Here is a 22,860-nt window from a genome sequence, read left to right as displayed (position 1 = left end):
TATTCAAATCTGACCTTGTCCAAGTTAACCAAAAATATAACAAAATGTTTCAACATGCTATGTTCCCCGAAATTATATACTCGGAACAATAAACAAGCACCTAACCCGTAGAAAAATGACCCCAAAATCTATGCAGTCAGGCTGCTCATTTTGTCACAAGATTGAATTCATTTTGCTTTTAGCTGGAATTTGTACGAATTTCTTTCCAATTAGTTTGTAGTTCTGAATGGTTGAGTCAGAGACTTCCAATTACATTATTAATGGGTTCCTCTTGCACCTGCCTGAAATATATGCATTTGACATGGGAGTCCAATATTACTTACTGTGCTGATGCAACGAGCCCAGAACGAGTTTGCTGAGCGGGAGCTACATCCAAATCACAATTTTTTTGCATCTCCTACTGAAAGAAAGGTGCTCTTCAACAGAACTAACCGATCGCGGAGAACAGTCCATGGAATCCATTGATCCAGATATGCTGTTGGGAGAGTCTTTCATATAAGCACTTTGGCGTTTAACAAGAGTAGAGAAGAACTTAGTGATCCACCCGAAACTTTGGCGGCTTAGGTGTTTGATCTGCCATTTGTTATCCAAAAGTGGGAATTGTGGTATCCAAAGAGAAATGAATAAATTAATTTTGAAAAAAATTAATTTTCATAAATTAATTTTCATATAAAGCGGTATGCAGTCGCTTTGAAAAAAATAAATTAATATGAAACCGACATGAAAAAAAAAACTAACTTTTTAATCGTAGACCCTACTCTTTTTCAAAGTGATTGCACGGCATTTGCAATTCCACGACTGTACGTAGCATTACTCGTTATCCAAAAGTAGTCAGCAAATGAAATCGACGACCATAGAGAAAAACACAGATCTCCATAGGTTCGCCATGTATAGTCCATGAAATGCAAAATCTACAAAACATGAGCACTTCCCGTGATTACAAGCAAGAGATGCTCATGCCTACTGTCAGAAGCTTATTAACAGAATGTAACAAATCAGGCATATTTCAGGCCAATCAGTCATCAGCTGGATCCTCAGGTATTTCATCTGCCCTGCGTTTGATTGTGATGACAGGGCATTCAGCATGCTTCACGCAAAAGTCGCTCACAGTACTTACGAAAATCCTGCAGAGCAGCACAGGAATCATGTTACTTTTCAAAATGAAAAATGTTTGTTGCAGTTGTTTGTATAATTATCGTGTAATTACTTAAAAAAAGTGAATAAATAAGGAATTATGTGAAAAAGAATTAATTTTTTAATAGTGAGACTCTACTCTTTTTTAAAATGAATGTATGACATTTGTACACTTTATGATTGTATGTAATACCCTTTTGACATATGTAGTAGATGATTACTCTTTCAACCTAAAAAAAAAAAAAAAAGAGTATTACTCTTTCAAAATACCCTCTGCCATGACAACATATAACACGATAGCCTTCCAAGACAAGCAGCGTATACAAAAATTAGTAAACAAGGTTTACGGTGCCATGCTCTGATAATGAGAAGAGGGAACGTGAGTCTTTAAATAATCACTAAAAGCATACCTCTCGAACAGGCCAAGACCCCGGTTTCCCAAAACCAGAAAATCCGGTTGGACTCGCTTCCCCTCACGGCAGATTACTTTTTTGGGATCACCTGTCTTGATCCATGCGGCACAAGAAACCTACAAGCATTCCAATAGAAAGATTATTTGATCCAATACTATAAGGTCCCTACACACACAAACAAATGCGGTCACTTGAAGTACATGAGAGAGAGACTCTTGATAGTATCCCGATTTCATGACATCTAGTGACGAAGTACTGTAGCAGATGAAGCGCTACTACCCTGTCCCTACTCATCATGCTTTTGAAATCTCAGGTGATGCATAAATGCTACCCATGTCGTCAAAACATGGGTAATTTATAAATAAGTCATAGCATACCATCATTACCTAGTAATTTCCTTCACATTAGATGCAGAACAGTTATAAACATAGATCAACACAAGGCATAAAATAACAGTATGCAGAAAATTAAGGAAACAACCGTATCCAATAATCGATTTGGTATTATGCAACTAAACCATGGAAATTATTTTCTTAATTAGTCATTTAAAAAAGAAATAAAGAGAAATGAATAAAGATCTCCATATGGTCTCTATTGGCTTACAGTAGGCAAATTACAGCGGTACTTGAGAGAGATGATGTGGTTGGATTTTGGGGTAGAACGGAGTTCCTCTAAAGTAAGTTAACTTGAATAAAGAATTTGTATAACAAATCTGTATCCAGTCTAAGAACCAGTAGAGGCATTGCAAGTAAATTTCCTGTTACACCACTAGGTTTATATCAAGAATCATTATTAACTAAGTCCTTCTGTCTTTGCATTGGGAATGAATTTACTAATGCCAATGCAGGACAAGGTCCGGTAGTTTATGCTTCTTGCTGATGAAAATCCACAATCAATCATTCGCCTAACACTACTGCAGCTCAAGTTTCTTTAATCAGCCCACTGCTCTAAATGCCACCTCCAAAGTCGATTAAATGAGCAATCAATTTTGATGCATTGCCACCATTGAACACCAACAAACGATCAATCCGTCCAATTCACGGAGATTCCACTTCATTTCGTTCCCAAGTCCCAACTAAAGCTACCTTCAACTTCTGAGTTAAAAACTCGTTTCCATTCTATATTTCGCCGAATTTCTAAATCATCCGCCGAGCAAGAGCAACTCCCTCGAGATATAAATACAGATTGAGAAGCCAATATTCATTTCCGTTGTTCTGAAATTTCTTTCTACAATTCAGAAGCATGAAGGATGCTCCTCAAAACCTCCTAACCATATAAAAGTCATATTTAGGGGATACAAAATGATCGAATTTAAGTTCATAGAAAAACTCGAACGAGTGCGTCTATGGCCTAAATAACATGAAGTTCACCGACATTATATAAGAAACAATTAGATGCAAAAACATCAAATCCTTTAAATAGATAATTTCAGATTTTCTAGGCATTTTCAAACACCAAACAAATGGCGTCCAGGAAAATAATTAAGTTTCAATTTCCACTTTCTTTTTTTTCCTCCATCGTCTCAGCAACCTAACCGAGTATATAAAGAAACTATCAGAGAGAGAGAGAGATAACTGTCTTCGTCGGGGACATGAACGTAAAGAAAGAGAAGCTTGAAGGCAGAGGTGTTGGAGCGAACGATCTTCTGGAGAGTCCACTCGAATGCTCTTGTGCATCTTATTGATGCATATGGATACCCCTTGAGTGTCGACACGTTCACCCCGAGCATTATCCTAGTCGATTCTCCCTCCTTCATCATCGCCTTCTTCTTCCACTCACTCGCTCGAACTCACTCTAAGAAGTCTCTGGGGAAAAAGCTGGACTTCTGTCTCGTGGCTCTCACCTATCTCCCGCTTTGTAGCCTGTAGGACACTAGGACTTATGGGGTGCTCATTGCGCACAACTGAATAATTTAGTGACAGTGCATATCTAATTGCTAAAGTGCTCCCTGGCTTAGTTTACTGCCACCCCACGTGGTAAACTTAATGCCGTTAGCCAGCGGAAATGGCGGGGCGCGTCACTGTCGTTGTATGTCTGACTTTTGAATGCGAAATCCCCTATATGCCATTCAATTCAAGGGATGGAGAGATGGAAAGTGGAAATGTAGAGAGAGATGGAAACTAAGGGAGGGAGGGAGGGAGAGAGAGAGCCGGCGCTTTCCCGACGCTTATGCGAGACGACTGAATGTAGAGATTTTCTACTTTACCGTTCGTCGGTTACGTGCTGAAACAAGGGCATGAAATGAATTCAGTTATTTAAAATAAATATAAATATATAAAAGAAGCTTTATTTTCAACTTCGGTCACGTTTTCTTTTTCTGGGGCCAATGGGCTTTTGTCAATTGAAGGTGGGCTAGGAGTCCAAATAGATCCTGGACCCATGAGATTGCTTGATTTTAATTGCGAAAGAGCCCAAATATAACCTATAAATTCTATAACCATCCCCTTCCCTGGATTCATTCGAAATCCTAACCCTAAGGTAAGGCAAGCGGCCTCTCTCTCTCTCTCTCTGGTCTTCTTCTTCCATTAGTGTTCAGTACCGAATCATTTTTGTTTCGGAGAACTCTTTTCACTTTTTTCTTTAACGGGCGAAGATGAAGAATGCTTTGAAATTTCTGACACCTCTAGTATGAGAAGAGCTTTCAACAAGCTCTTCCTTGAGCAGAGTTGGCAACATTCTGAGCCCCTACGCATCTTTTTTATTTTTTTACCTCTCTCTCTATGCATTCTCTTTTAATTTATATATATATATATATATTGAACGGTTCATTCATTATCAAAATCGCCGAGTGAAGATTTTTGACTCGTAGCACTCGGTTTAACCCTCCTTTTAGCATTGCTTGTTTTGCACAAGGATCTACCTAGGAATTATAATTTAGCATCCTTTTTAACTTTGAGGTCTTGAGTCTGTTTCTGTACTTTTGGAAGACCTAAAATCGCTTCTTATATTTCTTTTATTTTTGGGAAGACTCCTCTTTCTGAGTAATAGCATTTGATTAAAAGGTAAATGTGGAATTGATGCAGGTTTTGATTAGGGCTAATCACTAATCAGATGTCTTTTTTTTTTTCGAAAAAAATCTATAATTAGAGGTCCTGAGTCTTCTCGGGGCTGTGCATCCGGTTCTTTGTAACAAATGTGCATCTGTGACCAGAAAAAAAACTTGACCGAAGGGTGAAACGACATCGGTTTTGAATATGTTTTGTATCTCTCTCTCTCTCTCTCTCTCTCTCTCTCTCTCTCAATCATTTTTATTTTGGAGAACTTTTTCAGTTTTTTCTTTGACGGGCGAAGATGAAGAATGCTTTGAAATTTCTGACACCTCTAGTATGAGAAGAGCTTTCAACGAGCTCTTCCTTGAGCAGAGTTGGCAACATTCTGAGCCCCTACGCATCTTTTTTATTTTTTTACCCCTCTCTCTATGCAGTCTCTTTTGATTTATATATATATATATATATATATATATATATTGAACCGTTTATTCATTATCAAAATCGCCGAGTGAAGATTTTTGACTCGTAGCACTCGGTTTAACTCGCCTTTTAGCATTGCCAGTTCTTCTACGTACTTTGAGGTCTTGAGTCTGTTTCTGTACTTTTGGAAGACCTAAAATCGATTCGTATATTTCTTTTCTTTCTCGGAAAACTCCTCTTTCTGAGGAACAGCATTTGATTAAAAGGTAAATGTGGAATTGATGCAGGTTTTGATTAAGGCTAATCACTAATCAGATGTCTTTTTTTTTGTCGAAAAAAATCTATAATTAGAGGTCCTGAATCTTCTTGGCTCTGGGCTGTGCATCCGGTTCTTTGTAGCAATGGGCATCTGTGGACCGAAAAAAAACTTGACCGAAGAGTTAAACGACGTCGGTTTTGAATATGTTATGTATTCCTCTTCATTTGGATCCCGTTCATTTAGATCCTCTCTCGCGAGATTCAGCCGATACTTTAGCTAGAGCCTCCGTCTCCATTTGTCACAGATTTCGAGCTCATGTCGGCTTGCCCATGAGCCGTGGAGCCTCTCTAACCCTAGGAGAAGTCTTGACCAACACGATCGCCATCATCAACCTTCGGCTCCGAGATCCATCGCGATTCTTCTGCGCCAACTCCCGCTGCGACTCCATGGCCGACGAGGCAAAAATCGAGCATCAACCAAAACCTGAGGTTATTGGGAACGAGAAGGAATTAGAAGAAGAATCGAAGACGAAAGAGGAATTAACGTTGCCGCCGCCACCAGAGAAGCCGCTGCCGGGGGATTGTTGTGGCAGTGGATGCGTGCGGTGCGTGTGGGACATATACTACGAGGAGCTCGAGGCTTATTACAAGCTTTGCAAAAGCAATTCTGAGTCTAAATCCACGCTCTCCTGATGTTGTTTTGTATATTCGATACCCATTGGTCCTGTGTTTCAGTATCCATGCTTTTGTTTGATTATGTTGTCGGCATCTGATTATGGTTCATTGATGAAAAGGCTTTGAAATTTTTTTTTTTAAGAAACGAATTTTTTGATCAATTTGGATACGCGGGTACAAAAGTGCATTTGCCCATTCTCGGGTCCATTGTCCTTTTTATGAAATACCGAACGGGTACATAAATCTGGACCTGAATTCATGTACAGCCGGATATCCAGATCTCAGATCTGCATGCGGTGAACAGTCCTATTTGTCATCTCAAAGCATCTGCACTTTCTTTTGATCTTTCTTAGATTTCATAAAATGGAATAACGATTGAGAGCTACTGTGAATGTGGGAAACAAACCGTGTTGATGTTGAAACTTTGATTCATCATCTCCCAAAATGTGCTGCCTAACGTGTACAGAAAATGGGAAAAAGTGTGACATAAAAAGCACGTAATCTTATCTCTAACACTCTCTGTCACAACATCTGTGTGTTATTGTAATTAGACTAGAAAGCTTCTTATTCGACAACCGAAACCGAGCTGGAACATCCCCAGCAACAGATAAATTCCCACAAATCCTGTTTATTGGCATCCTTATTTCTCGTGCCAACTCTACTGCTTTCTGCTTCTCAACGACATCATCGAAGCAAAGGTATCTGCCTCCTGCGTTCTTGTCCATTGCCTCAAAAACACATACTTGTGCCTCTGCCAATTTGTTTACATCTACTGTTGCTAGCAATCCATTGGCATACATTTCTTGTGCTCCTGCATTTTCGTTCACTCCTTTACAAGGCTTCAAAATATCAAACTTAATTCCATCGGACGAGAGATGATGAAAATACCTTTAAGATAAGCAATTGTTGCCGTTGGATTTCTACTAGAAAATTCGGGACCAGTAATGAGACCTGGGCATATGGTGGCCAGTTTTAGCCCCGTCTCCTTGGCAATTCTCCATGCCACCCTCTCTGCCCTCAGCTTGCCCAATGCTTGCCACAACTGCCATGTTTTCAGAAAGTCAAAATCAGGATCTGGGTTGAACAAACAACAAACAAACACCGGTTAAAACGCGATTTGGTTGAAGATAATACCTTTTTCTCTAAGCAGAATGATTCATCACTCCAGCAATCATGGTTTATTACAGGGGAAAGATCATGTTGGCTGTCGTCCCGCCAAATGCAAGCCAAGAGCGAAGATGTAAGCACACACTTTCTTACCGTTGGTGTTCTTGCGCATGCTCTCATCACATTTTCACAGGCCCTCGCCTCTATCTCCGCCATGTATTTCTATATATCAAAAGAAGGGTTACAACCTATAGGATCTCGAAGAGTTAGAAAATGTGCTGGTTAATCGGGTTAATATTTCTTACCTAATAAATATTAAAATCTTCATTATTTTTATGGAATAGATACATGTCAACTACTTATAGGTGTTCACAACTTCACGTAGCATTTGTTCTGACCTGCCATCAGATTCATTGGTGCAGGTACTGGTAGGATAACATTTGGTTGTTAGATTCAACTGAGATCAATTCAATTCAGTCTAATTTTAAGTTGAATTTAACATCCAAACACCTAACTCTCAAATTATTAAATTCATCTAAACTCAAAACTTCTTTATACGTGAGACTTATAACCTTTTTTAACTCAACACCTCTTTATACTTAGGATTTTACAACCTTTTTCAACTCAACACATCTTTATACTTGAGACTCACAACTTTTTTCAACTTCTCATAAATATCTCTAAATTTATCTAACATCCAAATACATTTAAACTAAACTTAGGCGAGCCTCACATAACTCACTCTACCTTTTCAACTCACTACTATTTATAAAGAACTCAACTAAACATCTGAACGCAGCCTTAAAATTATCAAAATCGAAAGTACTGAACAAAAAAGTAAACAAAATTAAAATATAAGAATAAATTTGACAAAAGTCACACTCGAAAGGCTACTTTAATCCTCAACTCAATATATATATTTTTTTCTCTAAAAAAAAATTATCATTAAATCTCGTTTGTTTTTATAATATTTCTAACTCATTTCATTCAATCTAATTATTCTATTTTTTTTTTCAAATTTTCACATCAAATAAAATAAATAATTCAAAATTTTTAAATTATAAAACAAAAATAATATTAAAAACATATTTTATAAAAATATTTTATTTAAAGTTTAACTTTCATCTTAATTTATCTTATTTAATCTATAAAAACAAACGAGACTGAGCATAGGATTACTGCTAGATTATGTTGTGTCTTATTAATATGGTATATTTGAACTTGGTTGTCGCCTCAGAGTGTTTACTGAGTTATGCCAATGTTTCACCAAACTTCGAACAGAAGTTATTGGAAGTTCTATTTTAATGTTACTGCAAACTCCCGATTTGTGCTTGATGAATAATCTATTTGAATCCAAAGAGACGGGTGAGCAGAGGCTGCTCTCGACCTCAGTCGGCTGGCCTTGAATTGATAGGGATTGCTACAAGTTGAAGATATTAAGGTCGACTTTTCTTGCCGCAATTTGCTAGGTAAAAATGGAATGACCATTATGAGGAAAGATAAACCAGTGGTTTTTAATTTTGGTTAATGTGGCTGTACAAGGGGCTGCTGGAAATTTCAGTCAAGTGGGCACCACTTTGGTTCTACATCTGCCATCGGCATTAATGTATGGTTTCATGAAAGGGGCCCCAGAAATTCTAATCTAATGTTTGTGAAAGAAAGAAATGTTTAGCAGACAGAACAAAGAAAATTATTTTATAAATTGATGTGATTTAGTAGAAGGCTTACTGTATAGCCAGAAAGGCCTGCTGGATCTGTGAATGCAGAGGTGTGATATACGCCACGACAGCCATGGAATGCTTCTGACAAGCTTTCAATCTCGGTTAACTTCGCCATAACTGCAGATATATTGTTGTTACATGCCCTCATCTCTCCTGAGTTCTCCATCTCCCTCAATCTGTCTATATCTTCTGCATTTTCACAAGACAAGATTGTACATGTAATTTAATCTGGGAAAAAGACAGCGAGCCCCGAGACTAAAGGACTCATGAGTCAATTAATTGCTCTTCTGCTCGGTGCTCGCCCGATAACATGAACTGGAACAAGGAGGAAGCAAATTCCAACCTTTGATTTGCCATCAAATCTTGGAAAAATCAAGCAGTTCTCAAAAGAAACTCTAATTTTTTTTTTTTTTTTGGTCCCTTCACCTACACTTTCTTTTATATATGTGAAAATAATTAATGAGAAAATTACCCTGGTTTTCGACGATGATCCGTACAGAGTAGCCACGAGCCAAGAGCTTCTTTACAATGACGAGTCCTAAATAAGAGACGCCACTGGTGACACAAACCAACTTGTCTTCATCATCGGTGTCGACCACGCCCATGGAAGGAACACGAACTCCTTTGAACTGTTCATCCTCGTCTTTCCTCCTTTGCAGGCCAGCACAAGCTCCCAACATCCGCTGGATTTCCTCCAACTCCACCCTCACGCTCTCTTCTGACCCCAAAATCCCCATATCCTGCAATCAGAATATGCTCCAAATGAGGTAATGAAAGCTAGGAAAGAGATGAGGTTCCTCCGTAGTATTTTGGCTTTTATCAGATAGAGCCGAGAGGGCTCAACTTCGACACACAGAAACTAACAACGGGTCATGCAAAAGACGTTACTCTTTATCTGTCTGTCTGCTCTTGAGTGTTCAAGATTGATGGGGTTGGCTCGGCTTACAAAAGCCCTGCCGTGTTCATTGGGTTTGACTTGAAAGGTAACGAATTGATGGACATGTTAATATATTTTAATTTTTTTTAATCTTCTTAATAATAAATATGTAGTATATAAATAATAAATAAAATAATTTAATTAGTTTAATAAGAAAAAAATAAATAAATAATAATATTAAAATATATCAAATAATATAGAATGATAAGTAGAATCTTTTGTTTATTCTATCGACAAGTCCTGAACATAGAAGAAATTTAATTTTTTTGAGTTAGTTAGTTTGGTTGGAGTTTGTCTACTATAGAAAATGAAAGATAATGAAGTGTTTGATACTTTGGAACTTGTTCATAATTTACTCCAAAAAGGTACTTATTTTAGAGCTCAATACAATACAATACAATACAATAGAGGAGTGGTTGGTTTATTCTGTGGCTTGGGCAAGTACCAGCAGCATTAGAGAAGAAACTGTCTTTGGGACCATGACAGCTTGCATTAGTTTGACTCTGTCCCTTTTAAATAGCCACAACTAGTAGTAGGTTATATTGATGTATTAATCAGTGTATAAAAAAATAAAAGAATATTATTCTAATATATATTTGATGAGGATTGTTACCTTTGTTTCTTCCACATTTGGTCATGGGAATGATCAAATGTAGTCGATCTTGCCCTTCAAGCCAATAAGCTTTTCGATGGAAGTTCCTTTCTGGACTCTTTCGTTGGGGGTAAAAAACCATGGTGGACTGATCAAGTGTAACAAGTGTACAAAATGACATATATTAAATATATATATATATATATATGTAATATTAATGAAAGTAGAGTAAGTTAGCGGCTCGGCTCGGCTAGAAACCAGGGCTCAGTCGGTAAGTAGAAGGGAATTTGGGGCCGTCACGTGTTGAACCACAAATTGCGCACGAGAATGCTACCTACTCCCAAAAACTAAACCCCACGTGACGTGGGTCGTCCTTTTTTGTCATTTTAAAGTCAAAGCATTATTTTCTTTTTGAAGAAGTGAACAAAGCAATCAATCCAAAAGCACAAAAAGGAGGCCCCGCACAGACGAGAACATTATCTACTTATTACCTCCACATATCACAAACTATATTTATTTTAATATTTATTTATTTTATAATAAATATATAATATATATAAATGATAAATAGAATAATTTAATTAATTTAATAAGAAAAATAAAATAAAAAATATATAAAAATATATGGTGTAGAATACTAAGTAACATACCTCCATTCAGGTCACCTCCTAGAGGATAAATAGGAAAGAAATTCTCATAAAAATATAATAACAAGGTGATGCTTTATATGAACAAGATCCTAACTTGTGTCTAGACCTTAAATCCATTAAGAAATAATGTCAACAATACGAAATTGGGTATCCCAGAGAAAACATAGATAAAAGAAATCTCCTCCTTGTAAATTTACGAGGTTGTTTATTAGTTGAAGACAGGCCTTAGGTCCTCTTTGTTTACATTTTACAACCCCGCGCCTCCCCAAAAATAATCTGCATGAAGCCTAAATAACTGGGCTGGGCTAATTTTATTGCTGAGCCATGCTGGGTTTGTTTTGCTGAGAAACTGGGCTGGGCTTTTATAAATTTAGTCGCAAAATCTCAATCGAGTGGCCCATACCATGACTGTTGGAGTGGTTGAGAGAGAGAGAGAGAGAGAGAGAGAGAGAGCCAAAATGAAATATAATTACATTATACAGTAAAATAAATTACACGTTACACAGTTGGACTCGAGGAACATGATATCAAAATTGCGTATCTGGCTTAACACACACACACCTTACATGAATTATGATACACTAAAATACAAACGAAAAAGAAGCCTTATACCTCAGAAGTATCATGGAGACCCTCACTAGGCACTAAAGAAATAATCAGATGTTTCGCATCATGCTTTATCACCAACTTCTGCAGAAATAACGCCTTTTTTTCAGTAACAAGGCGCTGGCAATATGAAAAACATCATAGTGCTTCATCCTCTTTTCTAATCTTTTCTCTGTTGGCCAAAGCATTCAATTGTTTTTCTAACTGCACACCCAAATGCAAGATAGGATTGATCAGTGACAAGAATGCCTCCGCAAAGCAAACTTTGATCCAACTTGCAAAAGTACACACCTGGGCATTTTTCATCTTATGTCTCCGCAATTCCTCAACAAGACTCTCAACACTGGCATTGAAGATGAAATTCAGTTAGTTGTGAGATTAGGTGGTGACATATGTACTCCGAAGTCATTTGAGATTCATCTGTTACCTTCGTTGCAGATGGTTCACCTGAAACTGAAGCTCTTTCTCCCTGGCGGTAGCAGGAGGCATCTGCACATTTCTCAATTTTGAGATCATTTAATCTGGCAAGCAACTGTTGTCTAAAATACTGGACTATATTCTCTCATTATACATAAACAGATGAATAAATCCTCCCTCGTAGTAAGTCAAATAGCCCCTTCATTGGTAAATAATATGGACGCTATTGTAGAAAATAACAGGCAGTGAAACCATTTTGCATCAGAAATTATGTGTGCATAACTGTATATATCCTTGTCATTCCCCATTCTTGAATCCTTGGGTACACAAACCCAGAAATTTAATATCCCATTAAAAGAATCATCATTGTGAGGGTGCCTGCTGGCCACATCTAAACCCAAGTTCTCATATCTAATTTCTAATAAATTCATTAGTTTTTCTTGATAGTTTCATTAGGTTAGAACGCTTCCTATTTACTTGGAATAAAATCTCTTATTACCCATCACAAAAAAGAAAAAGAAAGACAAGTTCCACTCTATATGACATGGGTGGTTGCCAACTGTGACAGTAAAATTTATTTTAAAAATAAAATCAGATTACTGCTTGAAGAAGGTTAATCAGACTTTTAGAGCCTTTGGCAAATCATTTTAAAATGTTCCATCAAAACGGAATACCTGCAACAGGTCACTTGGGACAGCTTCGGCTGACTCTGCTTGCTTGCCTGTATCAAGCAAAAGGGGTCAAATCCAACAAAATCCTAGCACGTATTATTTAACTAAAAAGATGTGAATGATCAATAAGAGAGACATACCAGAGGTTTGTTCCACATACTTAATCAATTTAATGAGTTCTTCCTGTCAATATTTGAAAAGAAAAAATGGAATTACTTTGGGACATAATCTCTCTACAATGTAGGGTTGTATATATAAATGTAAACATACCCTTTGCATGGCATTCTGCTGCAGAATACATTGCAAAAACGGGAGAATTGAGGCAGATGTAAGGCTAGGGCTTGTTGGATTGGCTGAACATCCAGAAACTGGGCTAAATATGCAGCTTGTAGGACCCTGTATGCAGCAGATAAGAAAAGGCAATGGTTAAACTGCCAAGTTCCATGCCTATTTTTTCACAAATTCAAGCTTGGGACTTGACACGTGCAAATAAAAGGTGACACCATATCCTGATGCCAAACTTCTGTATATCAGGGAATACCATCCACGGGATGAAGGTGCATTCAGTAGTAGGTCCACTGAAATTGAAGTCATAAAATGTAATGCCCTATGACATATAGAAGCAAGTGTCCAATATATAAATGGACAAAAGTCTTGCTATAATAGGGAATAGGTTACAACACAAATTCAAAAGACTTCTTTATATGCTAATTTCACTCATATTGCTTCCATAGATGTACAGGCTAGGAAACACATATGAAGACTCCTCAAGGGTGAAAAGAAAAAAAGGAAAAAGCAAGCTGGTTATCATTATTGAGCTACGAGTTTCTGAACGTAGTTTTTATCTGAATTACTTTAGAAAAGCTATAAAGTTGTTCCTTCCAGATTGTAGCATAGCCTATGAATGCATATACCTTGGGGCTGAGGTCAGCCGAAGTGACTTTAAAGCGCCCTTTACGTTGAACAACCGCTCCTTCTGATGAATCCTCACCTACATAAGCAGATGCATAATACCGGATTATATTTTTATGTGGTATTAAAAACGTGATATCATCTTTGATTGGATATGTTACCCAGTCAAAAGCAAGAAAATCCCAATATACATACCTGATGAAATGTTATTGGCATCTTTCTTCTGACGGTACAACAATGAACCACTATAGTTACGGTCGGCTTGAAATTTTGGCTGTAGATAATCCCTTTAAAAACAGTTTCAAGACAAATTATTATAGCTTACTAAATGAAAAGTTTTATACTTGCATACATTCCGATGACTGGAAAAAAAATGTATGGAATAAACTACAAAGACAACTTCTTTTTGGATGGATTACAAGATGACATAATGTTGTACACCAAAACAGCAACCACCGTTTCAATGAGAAGACAATGCTGATGAAGTGGGAATCATTTTTTTTTATAAGTAAGAATTTTATTAAACCACGTAATTAGGGATAGCCCAAGTACACAGGAAGTATACAAGAAAAAGTGGCAATCATATTACAATGACATCTCAAGCTAGTCAAAATCCAATCAAATCAAAACTTGGGTAATACAAAAACATCTAAAAAGTTAAAAATTAATAAGATGTGGCTCACCTATCCCCATCACCAAGAAATCTTTTAGGAGATAGAGAGTTCTCTTGCAGTAGTGAACCACTCAAAAATTTTTTATGCTCAGCAATGACATGCCGCGGTAAAAGAAAACTCTGTTCTGAACTCTCACCCTCGCGTCTTCCATTTCTTTGATCCACAGCTACTGGACTACTCACAATCTCATCATCCTCACAAACATCAAAACAACCCCTGCATTAAAAGAAATGGTTACTTAAATAAAGTACGAATTGTACAGACAAAACTCAGACGGCTATATTTATTATTATCTGATTTAGTGCACAAGATGTAAAAGGATGTCAAAAAAGTGTAGCAAACAATAGCTGGGAACACCCACAAAAAAAACATTTTTGTTAAGATAAGTTTGATCAATAGTCAATAAAAAGAAACAAAGGTATTGTTGAAGTACACAGAGAATATACATCACATACACCCAAGTATAGAAATAAAAGAGATCAAGAAAATCCTGGAATCTACAGCTAGAGATGCATAGGTGGGCTGCTATCCTGGAAACATAAAAAAGCATTACATGCTATATACAATTTGGTAGCATAAAATAGCACTTAGCTTTCGACAGAATACAATTAAGATGTTTTTGAATATGTGGGATCTTGAGAAGATTATGTATTATAGAGTTATACTCAAATAGAAAATGAGGGCCAAAAAGAAGAGTCATACTTAAGTGCTTGAAGAGGTTTTATTGGAAATGAATGGAGTGAACTCTCCAAATCATGAAGATCATTGAAACCATCCTAAAACAAACAGAAGGCACATGTCAAACATATGTACGAGTGACTTAAACTTCACAGATTCAAGGGATTTTCAGAACATAAATGCAATTAATTTGAAAAACAAAAAAGGAGTAGCTTTTAGCAATGGTAGTGATACCTCATGATTAGGTGGAGCGTTTTCGTTGCTGACCCTTTCCTGGGACTGTCTCTCAGCTTGGAACACGACATCATCATGCCTGTCTTTTTGCTTCTTACTAACATCCTGATCTTCAGCATTTGGCATGCCATCATCCTGAATCTGGATACCATACAGTGCTAAAATAAGACAAGACAGATCCCAGCATACTTTTCACCAAAGATCCGAAGGTATAATGAAATGAATCGATACAAAACCAGCATCTGACACTACTTACAAGGGCAGCCTGAGTTTTTAAATCTTCAAGGTTGAAATTCCAGGCACTTATGCCTCGAATGTACTCTTGCTGCAAGTAATGAGAAATTTCATTCAGATTCATTGAAATTGCAAAAACCAATAAGCTTCTCTATTTAAAAGAGCCTTCTTTATGCTTGGGTACGACGATAAGGTAGTGAAAAGAGATTAAAACAAGTACAAAATTTCTAGGAAACGTACAACCATTCAGTAAATATAGGTTTGACCCAGTGTTGTCAAAGGAAAAAAACACCTCAAGATACTCACCCAAGTGAAGAAACCAATTCCTAAACATAGCAAGAATACGTAATATGAACTCATATATTTGTCTAAAGTACTTCTATTTTAACAAAAGAAGTTCTGAGATTTTAACAATAAGAAATGAGCTTTTAGAATAATAAAAAAATACATTTAGTATTTGGATTTTGTACAAAAAGTGCAGGTTGCTTCTAGTTACATAAGATATCCTCAAGCTCATTGGTCTGAATTATTTTCCTAGAGGTCCTCTCTTGACCTCACAAACTGAGCAAGCTCTCAGAGAGAGAGAGAGAGAGAGAGAGAGAGAGTAATTGGAAAAGCAATGCATCTATAGTATTAAATTCTACCATGACATTGTCAGAGACTCGGATGTTCTCTCCCTGGTATGATTTAAACCCCTCACTTATTGGGGTCAGGAAATACCACTTGGTCCAAATAAGACACTCTCTTTAAAGACGAGAATTACATACTTGTACAACATCAGAAAGCCTCAACAAATTGGAAAGAGAAGGAAACATGTAGGAGTATTATGCAATATCATTTTGTTTAGAACAAATGACTTTGAAGAATTGTCACCTGAGATAAGTGCTCCTTATCCCCATAGAGAGCTTTGTTCTGCACAAGAAGATCAGCCTCTTTTGCCTGAAACAGAAAAGCCAATCCAGAGGAATTACATCAAAAGTGATCCCACAACTGAAACAGAGTTTTACAAACAAGAAAGAGAGTGGTTAGGAAAGATACCTTTAGCGTCCTAAATCGATCACCCAAAGGAGCAAGGCCATCAAGAATGGTATGAGCCAGATATTCATTTGGGCGTGCTTGTTTAAAAAAATGATGCTTTAATAGCTTTTCTGAAGGTGGACGTTTTTTTGGATCCTTCACTAAGCAAGTGGCTACCATCTCTTTGAAGGACTGGAAAAATAAAACCCTTCAGTAACAATATTCAAGTATGCTAGGTCTCAGAAAGTCTCGAGTAAACAACACAAACCTTTGAAAATTTCTTGTCTCTTTCATAGTCCAAACCTGGAGGTGCATTTTGTAATGTCATCAGCAAAACCTACAATAAAAAATAATAATAATAATAATAATAATAAATAAAATAAAATTAAAGGATAAAATATAAGGATAAAATATTAAGTTGTGAACTTATCTAGCAAACATAGACAAAATAAATCCAGCATACAACAGAATTGTAAGTCAGAAGAACTCAGGAATTTACTTTCATTGGTGGGTACTTGGAAAATGGGGCATGGCCATGAGCAAGCTCAAGTGCTGTTATTCCAAATGACCATATATCCGCTCTGAATACAAATATTGGGAATGAATAGAATTGAGCAACCGGGGGGGAAAAGAAGAAAGAAATATAGAGGAAAGAAAAAACATATATCAGATTAGCAAATTACTGACTTGAAGTCATAACCATGCAATTGCTGCATAACTTCAGGAGCCATCCTGACCAAGGAAAAACAAAACAAAATGAGTTCCAAATCATAGTATAAAATTAAAAGGAGACTTTGGTGGGGTGTCAAGAAGTTGTAATAAATCAAGGAAGGCCCAAGAGCAGTGAAATTCAAAATTAAAAAAAAAAAGAAAAAGAAAAATGTACCAGCATGGAGTCCCAACAAAAGTATTTCTGGAACGTTGCCTATCTCCAGTATCAAACATGCCTGCTGACACACCAAAATCAGCTAACTTGACAGCACCATTAGAATCAATTAAGATATTCCCTGCCTGCAAACCAAAGTTGAGGACACTAATAAGAAAACAATTTTCAATCCATGTGAAAGAGGAAAGAAAAAATTCATTCTAAAAAAATGGATGTAAAATGTGACATATGAAGCAAACCACATTCTAGTTGTCTCACTACATATGGCATCTTGGAGATTTAACATAATAGCATAGAAGTATAGTTTATCTCTTCTCAAAAGCAAAAGACAAGTCCCCCAGCATCATATGGCATATTATATGACAATTACCATCAAGAAGTCTTGGTTAAAGAAAAGTATTTTCATATCCCTTTTTTTTGTTATGAAAAATGGCAACAACAGTTGACTACTAAACAAGAACCTATTAAATGGTGCCATGCTGCAGAAATAAGGCACAAATTTTGGGAGAAGAATAATATAAGCAGCAGGTGCCATACGTTACCTTCACATCTCTATGGATGTAACCATGGTGATGAAGATAAACAAGAGCTTTCAGAACCTCACGCAATAAAGTAGCAATAACAGGTTCCTCAAAACCTTCAGGATAACCAGACTTCATTATATGAAGGCAGGACCCACCAGACATGTATGGCATCACAACCCAAAGGCTGTGGCCAGAAGTGAAAGAGCAATGAGCCCGTAACACATTTGGATGGTCAATCAAGCTCATTGTATGTACCTCTCGTCGGATGCCATCCTGAAAGTTAAAAACACAAGGAAAATATATCTTAATATGACATTTGCAGAATGTCACATAATTATTGATTAGCAAATGCTATTGAAAGTCTTATGATAAGCATCAGTACAGCATGCATGGCTTTAAAAGTGATGTTTAAATAAGTTCCATGATTATTTTTTATTTTTATTTTTTTATAGTTAATAAGATTTTTATTCCAAATAAATAGGCATAGCCCAAGTACACAGGATGTATACAAAAGAATACACCTAAATACAAGCTAAATCGAAACACAACTAAAACAGATCATTATAAATGTTCCCATCCCTTACAAGATTCTTCACCCAAAAACTTAAAGTGCTAAAGAAAAACTCCCTAAGTTCCCCCATAGAATGTTCACAATCTTCAAAGAGTTTTGCTACATACAAGCACAGTCTCGTACTAATCTGTGTACCAATATTGATTCATTCATACTTAAAATTTAAATTAATATTGTTTTCAATAAAATCTACTTTTTGACCAATTACATCACATTGGTGCACAAATTAGTGCACAATTGTGCTTGCAACTATATTTTTCCATCTTCAAAACATCTTCCACTCCTCTCCAATCATAGGCACCAAAATAAACACAAGGGGATCATCCTCCACACTGCTACACTACCTCTACTCCCCACAAGACCTTGCCAGCAAGCCAAGAAATCCACCACATGCATAGGCATCACCCAAGCAATGCCTACCCTTGCAAAAATCTCATTGCACAACTTCGTCACCACCTTGAAATGAAGAAAGAGATAGTTAACAGATTTGCGATCCTTCTTACACATATAACATCAATCAACCAACAGTAAACCTCTCTTCCTCAAATTATCCGTGGTTAATATTTTCCCAAGAGACACCAGCCAACAAAAGAAAGCAACCATGCTAGGCACCTTGGCCCTCCGAATACATTTCCAAGGATAGTCTTTAGCTCCCTGACTGGATAACACCTTGTAAAAAGATTTCACTGAAAATCTGGAGTTATTATCTTGCACCCACAGCAGACTATCCTCCCTATTCTGATCAATCTTTATATCATATAATCTACCAAACAAATTAGATACTTCACCCACTTCCCAGTTCTGCACATCTTAGTTGAATTCTACAACCCAATGTAACATGTTATTAGAAAACTAATCATAATCAGCCACTGCAGCCCCTTTTCCATGAAATTTATCTTTTATTTATTGACACCAGGTGTCTAGGAATAACGACCCGACTAATCCCGGGGGTCCACAGGCCCTCGGCAAGGAGCTTCCCACAAGTGCACATCAGGTAATTCAGGCCCCGTTTGGTTACCCAAAACATCTCATATCATCTAATTTCATCATTACAATTTTTACAAATTTCCACACAAAATATAATAAACAATTCAAAATTTTCAAATCCCAAAAACAAAACAAACATTAAAAATTTATATTATAACAATATTTTATTCAACTTTTAAGAAAACAACTCATCTTGTCTCATTTCATTTGTGTAACTAAACGGGGTCTCAATGAGAAAATCTCCCAGTCTGATGACCCCTAGAAATTGTTTACACCCAAAGGGATTTTGACCTTAGACCCGGGGGGAGAATACCTCCAAACCCAAGGCCTTTACCACTTGAGCCAACCCCTATGGTTTCCTTGAAATTTATCTTAACTATCAAAAGAAAGAGTTCCATGAATAATTTTTCTACTTGGAATAGATACATCACATAGGCCTTTCAAATATAAACAACTGAATTCAACAATTTTTAAGTCAATTTTCTAAGACTTTTATTTTTAGTATATAGTCAATTCTCTAAGAAAATGATTCCAAAAATCACATTGCAAGTATTACAAGTGCAAATCAAATATAAATGTGTACCAATTATGAAATGTCAACTCAATGAAAAGAAAATATATGTTTTTATTGTAAATAAATAGGCACATACCAGGTCATTGTTGCACTTTTCCAGATCAAGAACCTTGATTGCAACTATCTCATTAAGTGGAACGCAAAGAGCCCTGTACACAGAGGCGCTGACTCCTTCACCAACTTCTTCATATAATTTATAATCCTTTGCATTGACAGGGAATCTTTTCTCTGATACAGACTCCATGGCTTCTTCTTACATAACACCCTTAACACCCACTTTACTCGTTGATGTTCCAGAGAACATGAATAAAATGTATTCTGAGGAAGTACGGGTGAACTTGATGTTGGGTTTCTTCCAATTTGGTAGCATTTCCCCTTTATTCAATACAAAATAGTAAATGTATCTTGTGACTTCATCAGGACAATTTCTAACAAGATCTCCTAAAGTCAGAAGGGCCAGTATTTTTAACAACCCTTGAGCAACACTAGCTGATAACAGTGTATACAAAACTTGTTAGCTCAAATAAGAAATAAGGCAAAGACAACACGGTGCATACAATTTAATGAGTCCTCAATCTCATCTCAAGCACCCCCAGCAGAACGACAAGCTATTACTGTTCTGTCATTAACTACCAACCACGCTCCCAACACCAACTCAAATGTTGTGTATGATTTGCAGAAAGGATATGAAGAACTAATGTTTCTTGAGGAAAGTACTCCTACAAAATTATAAAGGCGGTCATTAGAGTGGTATTGACAACTGAAGCAAAAAGAACTATCCATTTTACAAATTTAAAATAATCATTTTCTCCATAATTTTGAAATTAATAAATAAGATAAGGAACAGTAGAAAAACTCTACATTTATTGTATTTTTATTTTAAGATCCTGTATCTCGTTCCTAGAGCACCAGAGACAACAAAATTATTGATTCATCAACCAATTAAATGGCTAAGTAACTTGCTCTAACCAATCAGGTGGCTTAAATCACAACAATCTGCCTTCCATGCATTTCAAAGGGATACATTGACAATTTTTTATCAGAATACTGACATAACAAATGCATTTTGGAATAGCAGCCAAAATGGTTTCAGGAAGAATAAATCACAACGGAAAAGTAATTGATCCAAAGACGTCCACACAGAAGATACCTTTTACACAAACAATCTTCATCAAACTTTCATAATAGAAAAATTACTAAATTCTGAGTTGCACTGGCAGAACGACAATCAAAGTATACTGCCAAAAGACCCACATCACCAACAACTTCTACAAGCATTGGCTTACTCTAAGGAAAAATTATTTACTCTAAGCAGATTCTAAAGCAAAATGGTCCCCTCTAATAACAAAATCCAAGCACACTCTGATTTCTTTCAAAAATAGAGAAGCAAAACCAGTACCTAAAGCAGCCCCTGTTGTTATAAACCAAAATTCAGCAGTGCTTTCAGAAAGGAGTCACAAAAACAAGCACTTTACACTCCGAATCGAAGAATAATCGCAAAATAAACCAATAGCAACGACCAAAAAATATCCAACTTCGAGCCCATCCCAAACCATCAACTTAAAGTTGCAATCACTCAGTTTCCAATTACACCTAATCCAATAGAACCAGTTCGTTTCAAAAAACCAAATTGTTTTCAGAAGTGAAAGAATAAATTTTTCATGCTCAACGAATCAACATAACATGAATTGCGATTAGTAGTGTTATATTTCAATAAAACTTTACTTTCACCTATAAAAAAGATCTTTCGAAAAAGATGTCCCAATTGACGAAATTAAAAATAGAAAAATATATAAAAGCCGGATATATAATGGGCAAGAGAACGGACGGACCTAGGGTTTCAGTATCAAGCACATCGAACTACAGCTGAATCTGACGGGTATGGAAGGATGGAAATCCAACAGCCCTGACAAAACGAGGTCGACTCAGCAGTAGTTCGGCCTGAACTGTGATCTTGATGATAATGACGAAGAGAATGAAAGTTCAGACGTCTTTCCTCTCTCTAATATGTCTGTCCCTGCGTCTACCTGTATCCAACTGCTCCAGTGACCAGTCTTAGGTCCGTGGATCGAATCTCTCGCCGTTTTTTCAAATCGCAGTAATAGATTGCTTCTTTTCTTTTGAGAGATGAAATCAGATAAGTAAGACGAGATTGAAGTTTAAAAGTTATAAAGTATAATATTATTAAATTATATTATTTTTATATTAAAATTAAAAAAAAATTAAATTATTTGTTTTATTTCATATATAAATTAAAAAAATTAAATGATTAAATCAAATAAGAATATATAAAAAAATTTATTAAATTGAACAGGGCTAAGAAAATTAAAAATAAATAATTTTTTTAAGCCATGAGAAAAATACAAATTAAAATAATATATATCTAAAATTGGGATATTTATATAATATTATAAAAAATGATATTTATAATTATAGAATAGAATGACATGTACAAATATCATATAATATTTTAAAAATAAATAAATACGATATTTATATAAAAAATTAATTTTTAATAATAAATTTTACTTTTTTTTAAATTATATGATTTTACTAAATTTTTAATTATATATAATATTATTATGATACTATTACCAATTTACCAGTGCAAAATACTGATTGACGGGTATTTTTTTTATGATTTATGCGACAGATATTTTAATAACTGTCATCTTAATATTTTATTTAAAATAAATTGAAGATATTATGAATAAGCCGCTGAAAAAAAAAATCGATTTATAATACTAATTTAAAAGTCGAGACCATAAAATTAATAAATCAAAATAAATTAAAAGTGTTCTTTAAATATGGCAGAGAAAATGAATTCCTAATAATTCCTCAACTTTAAAGCCCAGTTTGCTAACAAAAGCGGAAAGCCCCCAAAGGGCTAAACTCCAATCTAGACCCACTACTACCCACACCGAAAGAAGGACGCATTGAGCTTCAACTCTAATTTGTCGGCCACGGATTATAAGGAT

The 22,860-nt window shown here is 36.0% G+C and overlaps 3 protein-coding genes and 2 non-coding genes across 8 annotated transcripts; 2 read left to right on the top strand and 3 right to left on the bottom strand.

Moving 5' to 3' along the window:
• Positions 1 to 726: 726 nt before the first annotated feature.
• LOC122306614 (universal stress protein A-like protein) lies at positions 727 to 3,759 on the bottom strand. The gene is made up of 3 exons (XM_043119045.1): positions 3,123 to 3,759; positions 1,545 to 1,663; positions 727 to 1,124 (listed from the first exon to the last, which is right to left on the bottom strand). The coding sequence occupies exons 1-3, from the start codon at positions 3,138 to 3,140 to the stop codon at positions 1,016 to 1,018; spliced, it is 246 nt and encodes an 81-aa protein (XP_042974979.1). The 5' UTR covers positions 3,141 to 3,759; the 3' UTR covers positions 727 to 1,015.
• Positions 3,760 to 4,133: 374 nt separating this feature from the next.
• Positions 4,134 to 4,231, top strand: LOC122308655. Its single transcript, XR_006242170.1, has one exon. It is a non-coding gene; the product is annotated as a small nucleolar RNA snoR1 (small nucleolar RNA).
• A 600-nt stretch (positions 4,232 to 4,831) lies between these two features.
• On the top strand, positions 4,832 to 4,929 carry LOC122308656. Its single transcript, XR_006242171.1, has one exon. It is a non-coding gene; the product is annotated as a small nucleolar RNA snoR1 (small nucleolar RNA).
• Positions 4,930 to 6,282: 1,353 nt separating this feature from the next.
• On the bottom strand, positions 6,283 to 9,588 carry LOC122306613 (cinnamoyl-CoA reductase-like SNL6). The gene is made up of 5 exons (XM_043119044.1): positions 9,191 to 9,588; positions 8,726 to 8,907; positions 7,025 to 7,219; positions 6,779 to 6,932; positions 6,283 to 6,701 (listed from the first exon to the last, which is right to left on the bottom strand). Exons 1-5 carry the CDS (start codon positions 9,453 to 9,455, stop codon positions 6,400 to 6,402), a joined length of 1,098 nt encoding a protein of 365 aa, XP_042974978.1. The 5' UTR covers positions 9,456 to 9,588; the 3' UTR covers positions 6,283 to 6,399.
• Positions 9,589 to 11,347: 1,759 nt separating this feature from the next.
• LOC122306612 (serine/threonine-protein kinase BLUS1-like) lies at positions 11,348 to 22,028 on the bottom strand. 4 transcript variants are annotated; one of them, XM_043119042.1, is made up of 22 exons: positions 21,715 to 22,028; positions 20,440 to 20,601; positions 19,959 to 20,257; positions 17,769 to 18,023; positions 17,227 to 17,351; positions 17,028 to 17,072; positions 16,840 to 16,921; positions 16,609 to 16,677; positions 16,362 to 16,532; positions 16,197 to 16,262; positions 15,346 to 15,414; positions 15,090 to 15,230; positions 14,880 to 14,953; positions 14,187 to 14,393; positions 13,699 to 13,790; positions 13,506 to 13,582; positions 12,862 to 12,987; positions 12,732 to 12,774; positions 12,595 to 12,641; positions 11,931 to 11,992; positions 11,795 to 11,846; positions 11,348 to 11,707 (listed from the first exon to the last, which is right to left on the bottom strand). In XM_043119042.1, exons 3-22 carry the CDS (start codon positions 20,124 to 20,126, stop codon positions 11,642 to 11,644), a joined length of 2,037 nt encoding a protein of 678 aa, XP_042974976.1. In that variant the 5' UTR covers positions 20,127 to 20,257; positions 20,440 to 20,601; positions 21,715 to 22,028; the 3' UTR covers positions 11,348 to 11,641. The 4 variants fall into 4 exon arrangements, 3 of the variants coding, with proteins under 3 accessions (XP_042974976.1, XP_042974974.1, XP_042974977.1); XM_043119040.1 differs by having other exon boundaries at positions 19,959 to 20,601; XM_043119043.1 differs by lacking the exon at positions 20,440 to 20,601.
• Between the last annotated feature and the right edge of the window lie 832 nt (positions 22,029 to 22,860).

The sequence above is a fragment of the Carya illinoinensis genome, chromosome 4, assembly GCF_018687715.1.
Source record: "Carya illinoinensis cultivar Pawnee chromosome 4, C.illinoinensisPawnee_v1, whole genome shotgun sequence".
In the NCBI taxonomy this organism is placed as follows: Eukaryota; Viridiplantae; Streptophyta; class Magnoliopsida; order Fagales; family Juglandaceae; genus Carya; species Carya illinoinensis.
This window is presented reverse-complemented; position numbering and strand designations above follow the sequence as displayed.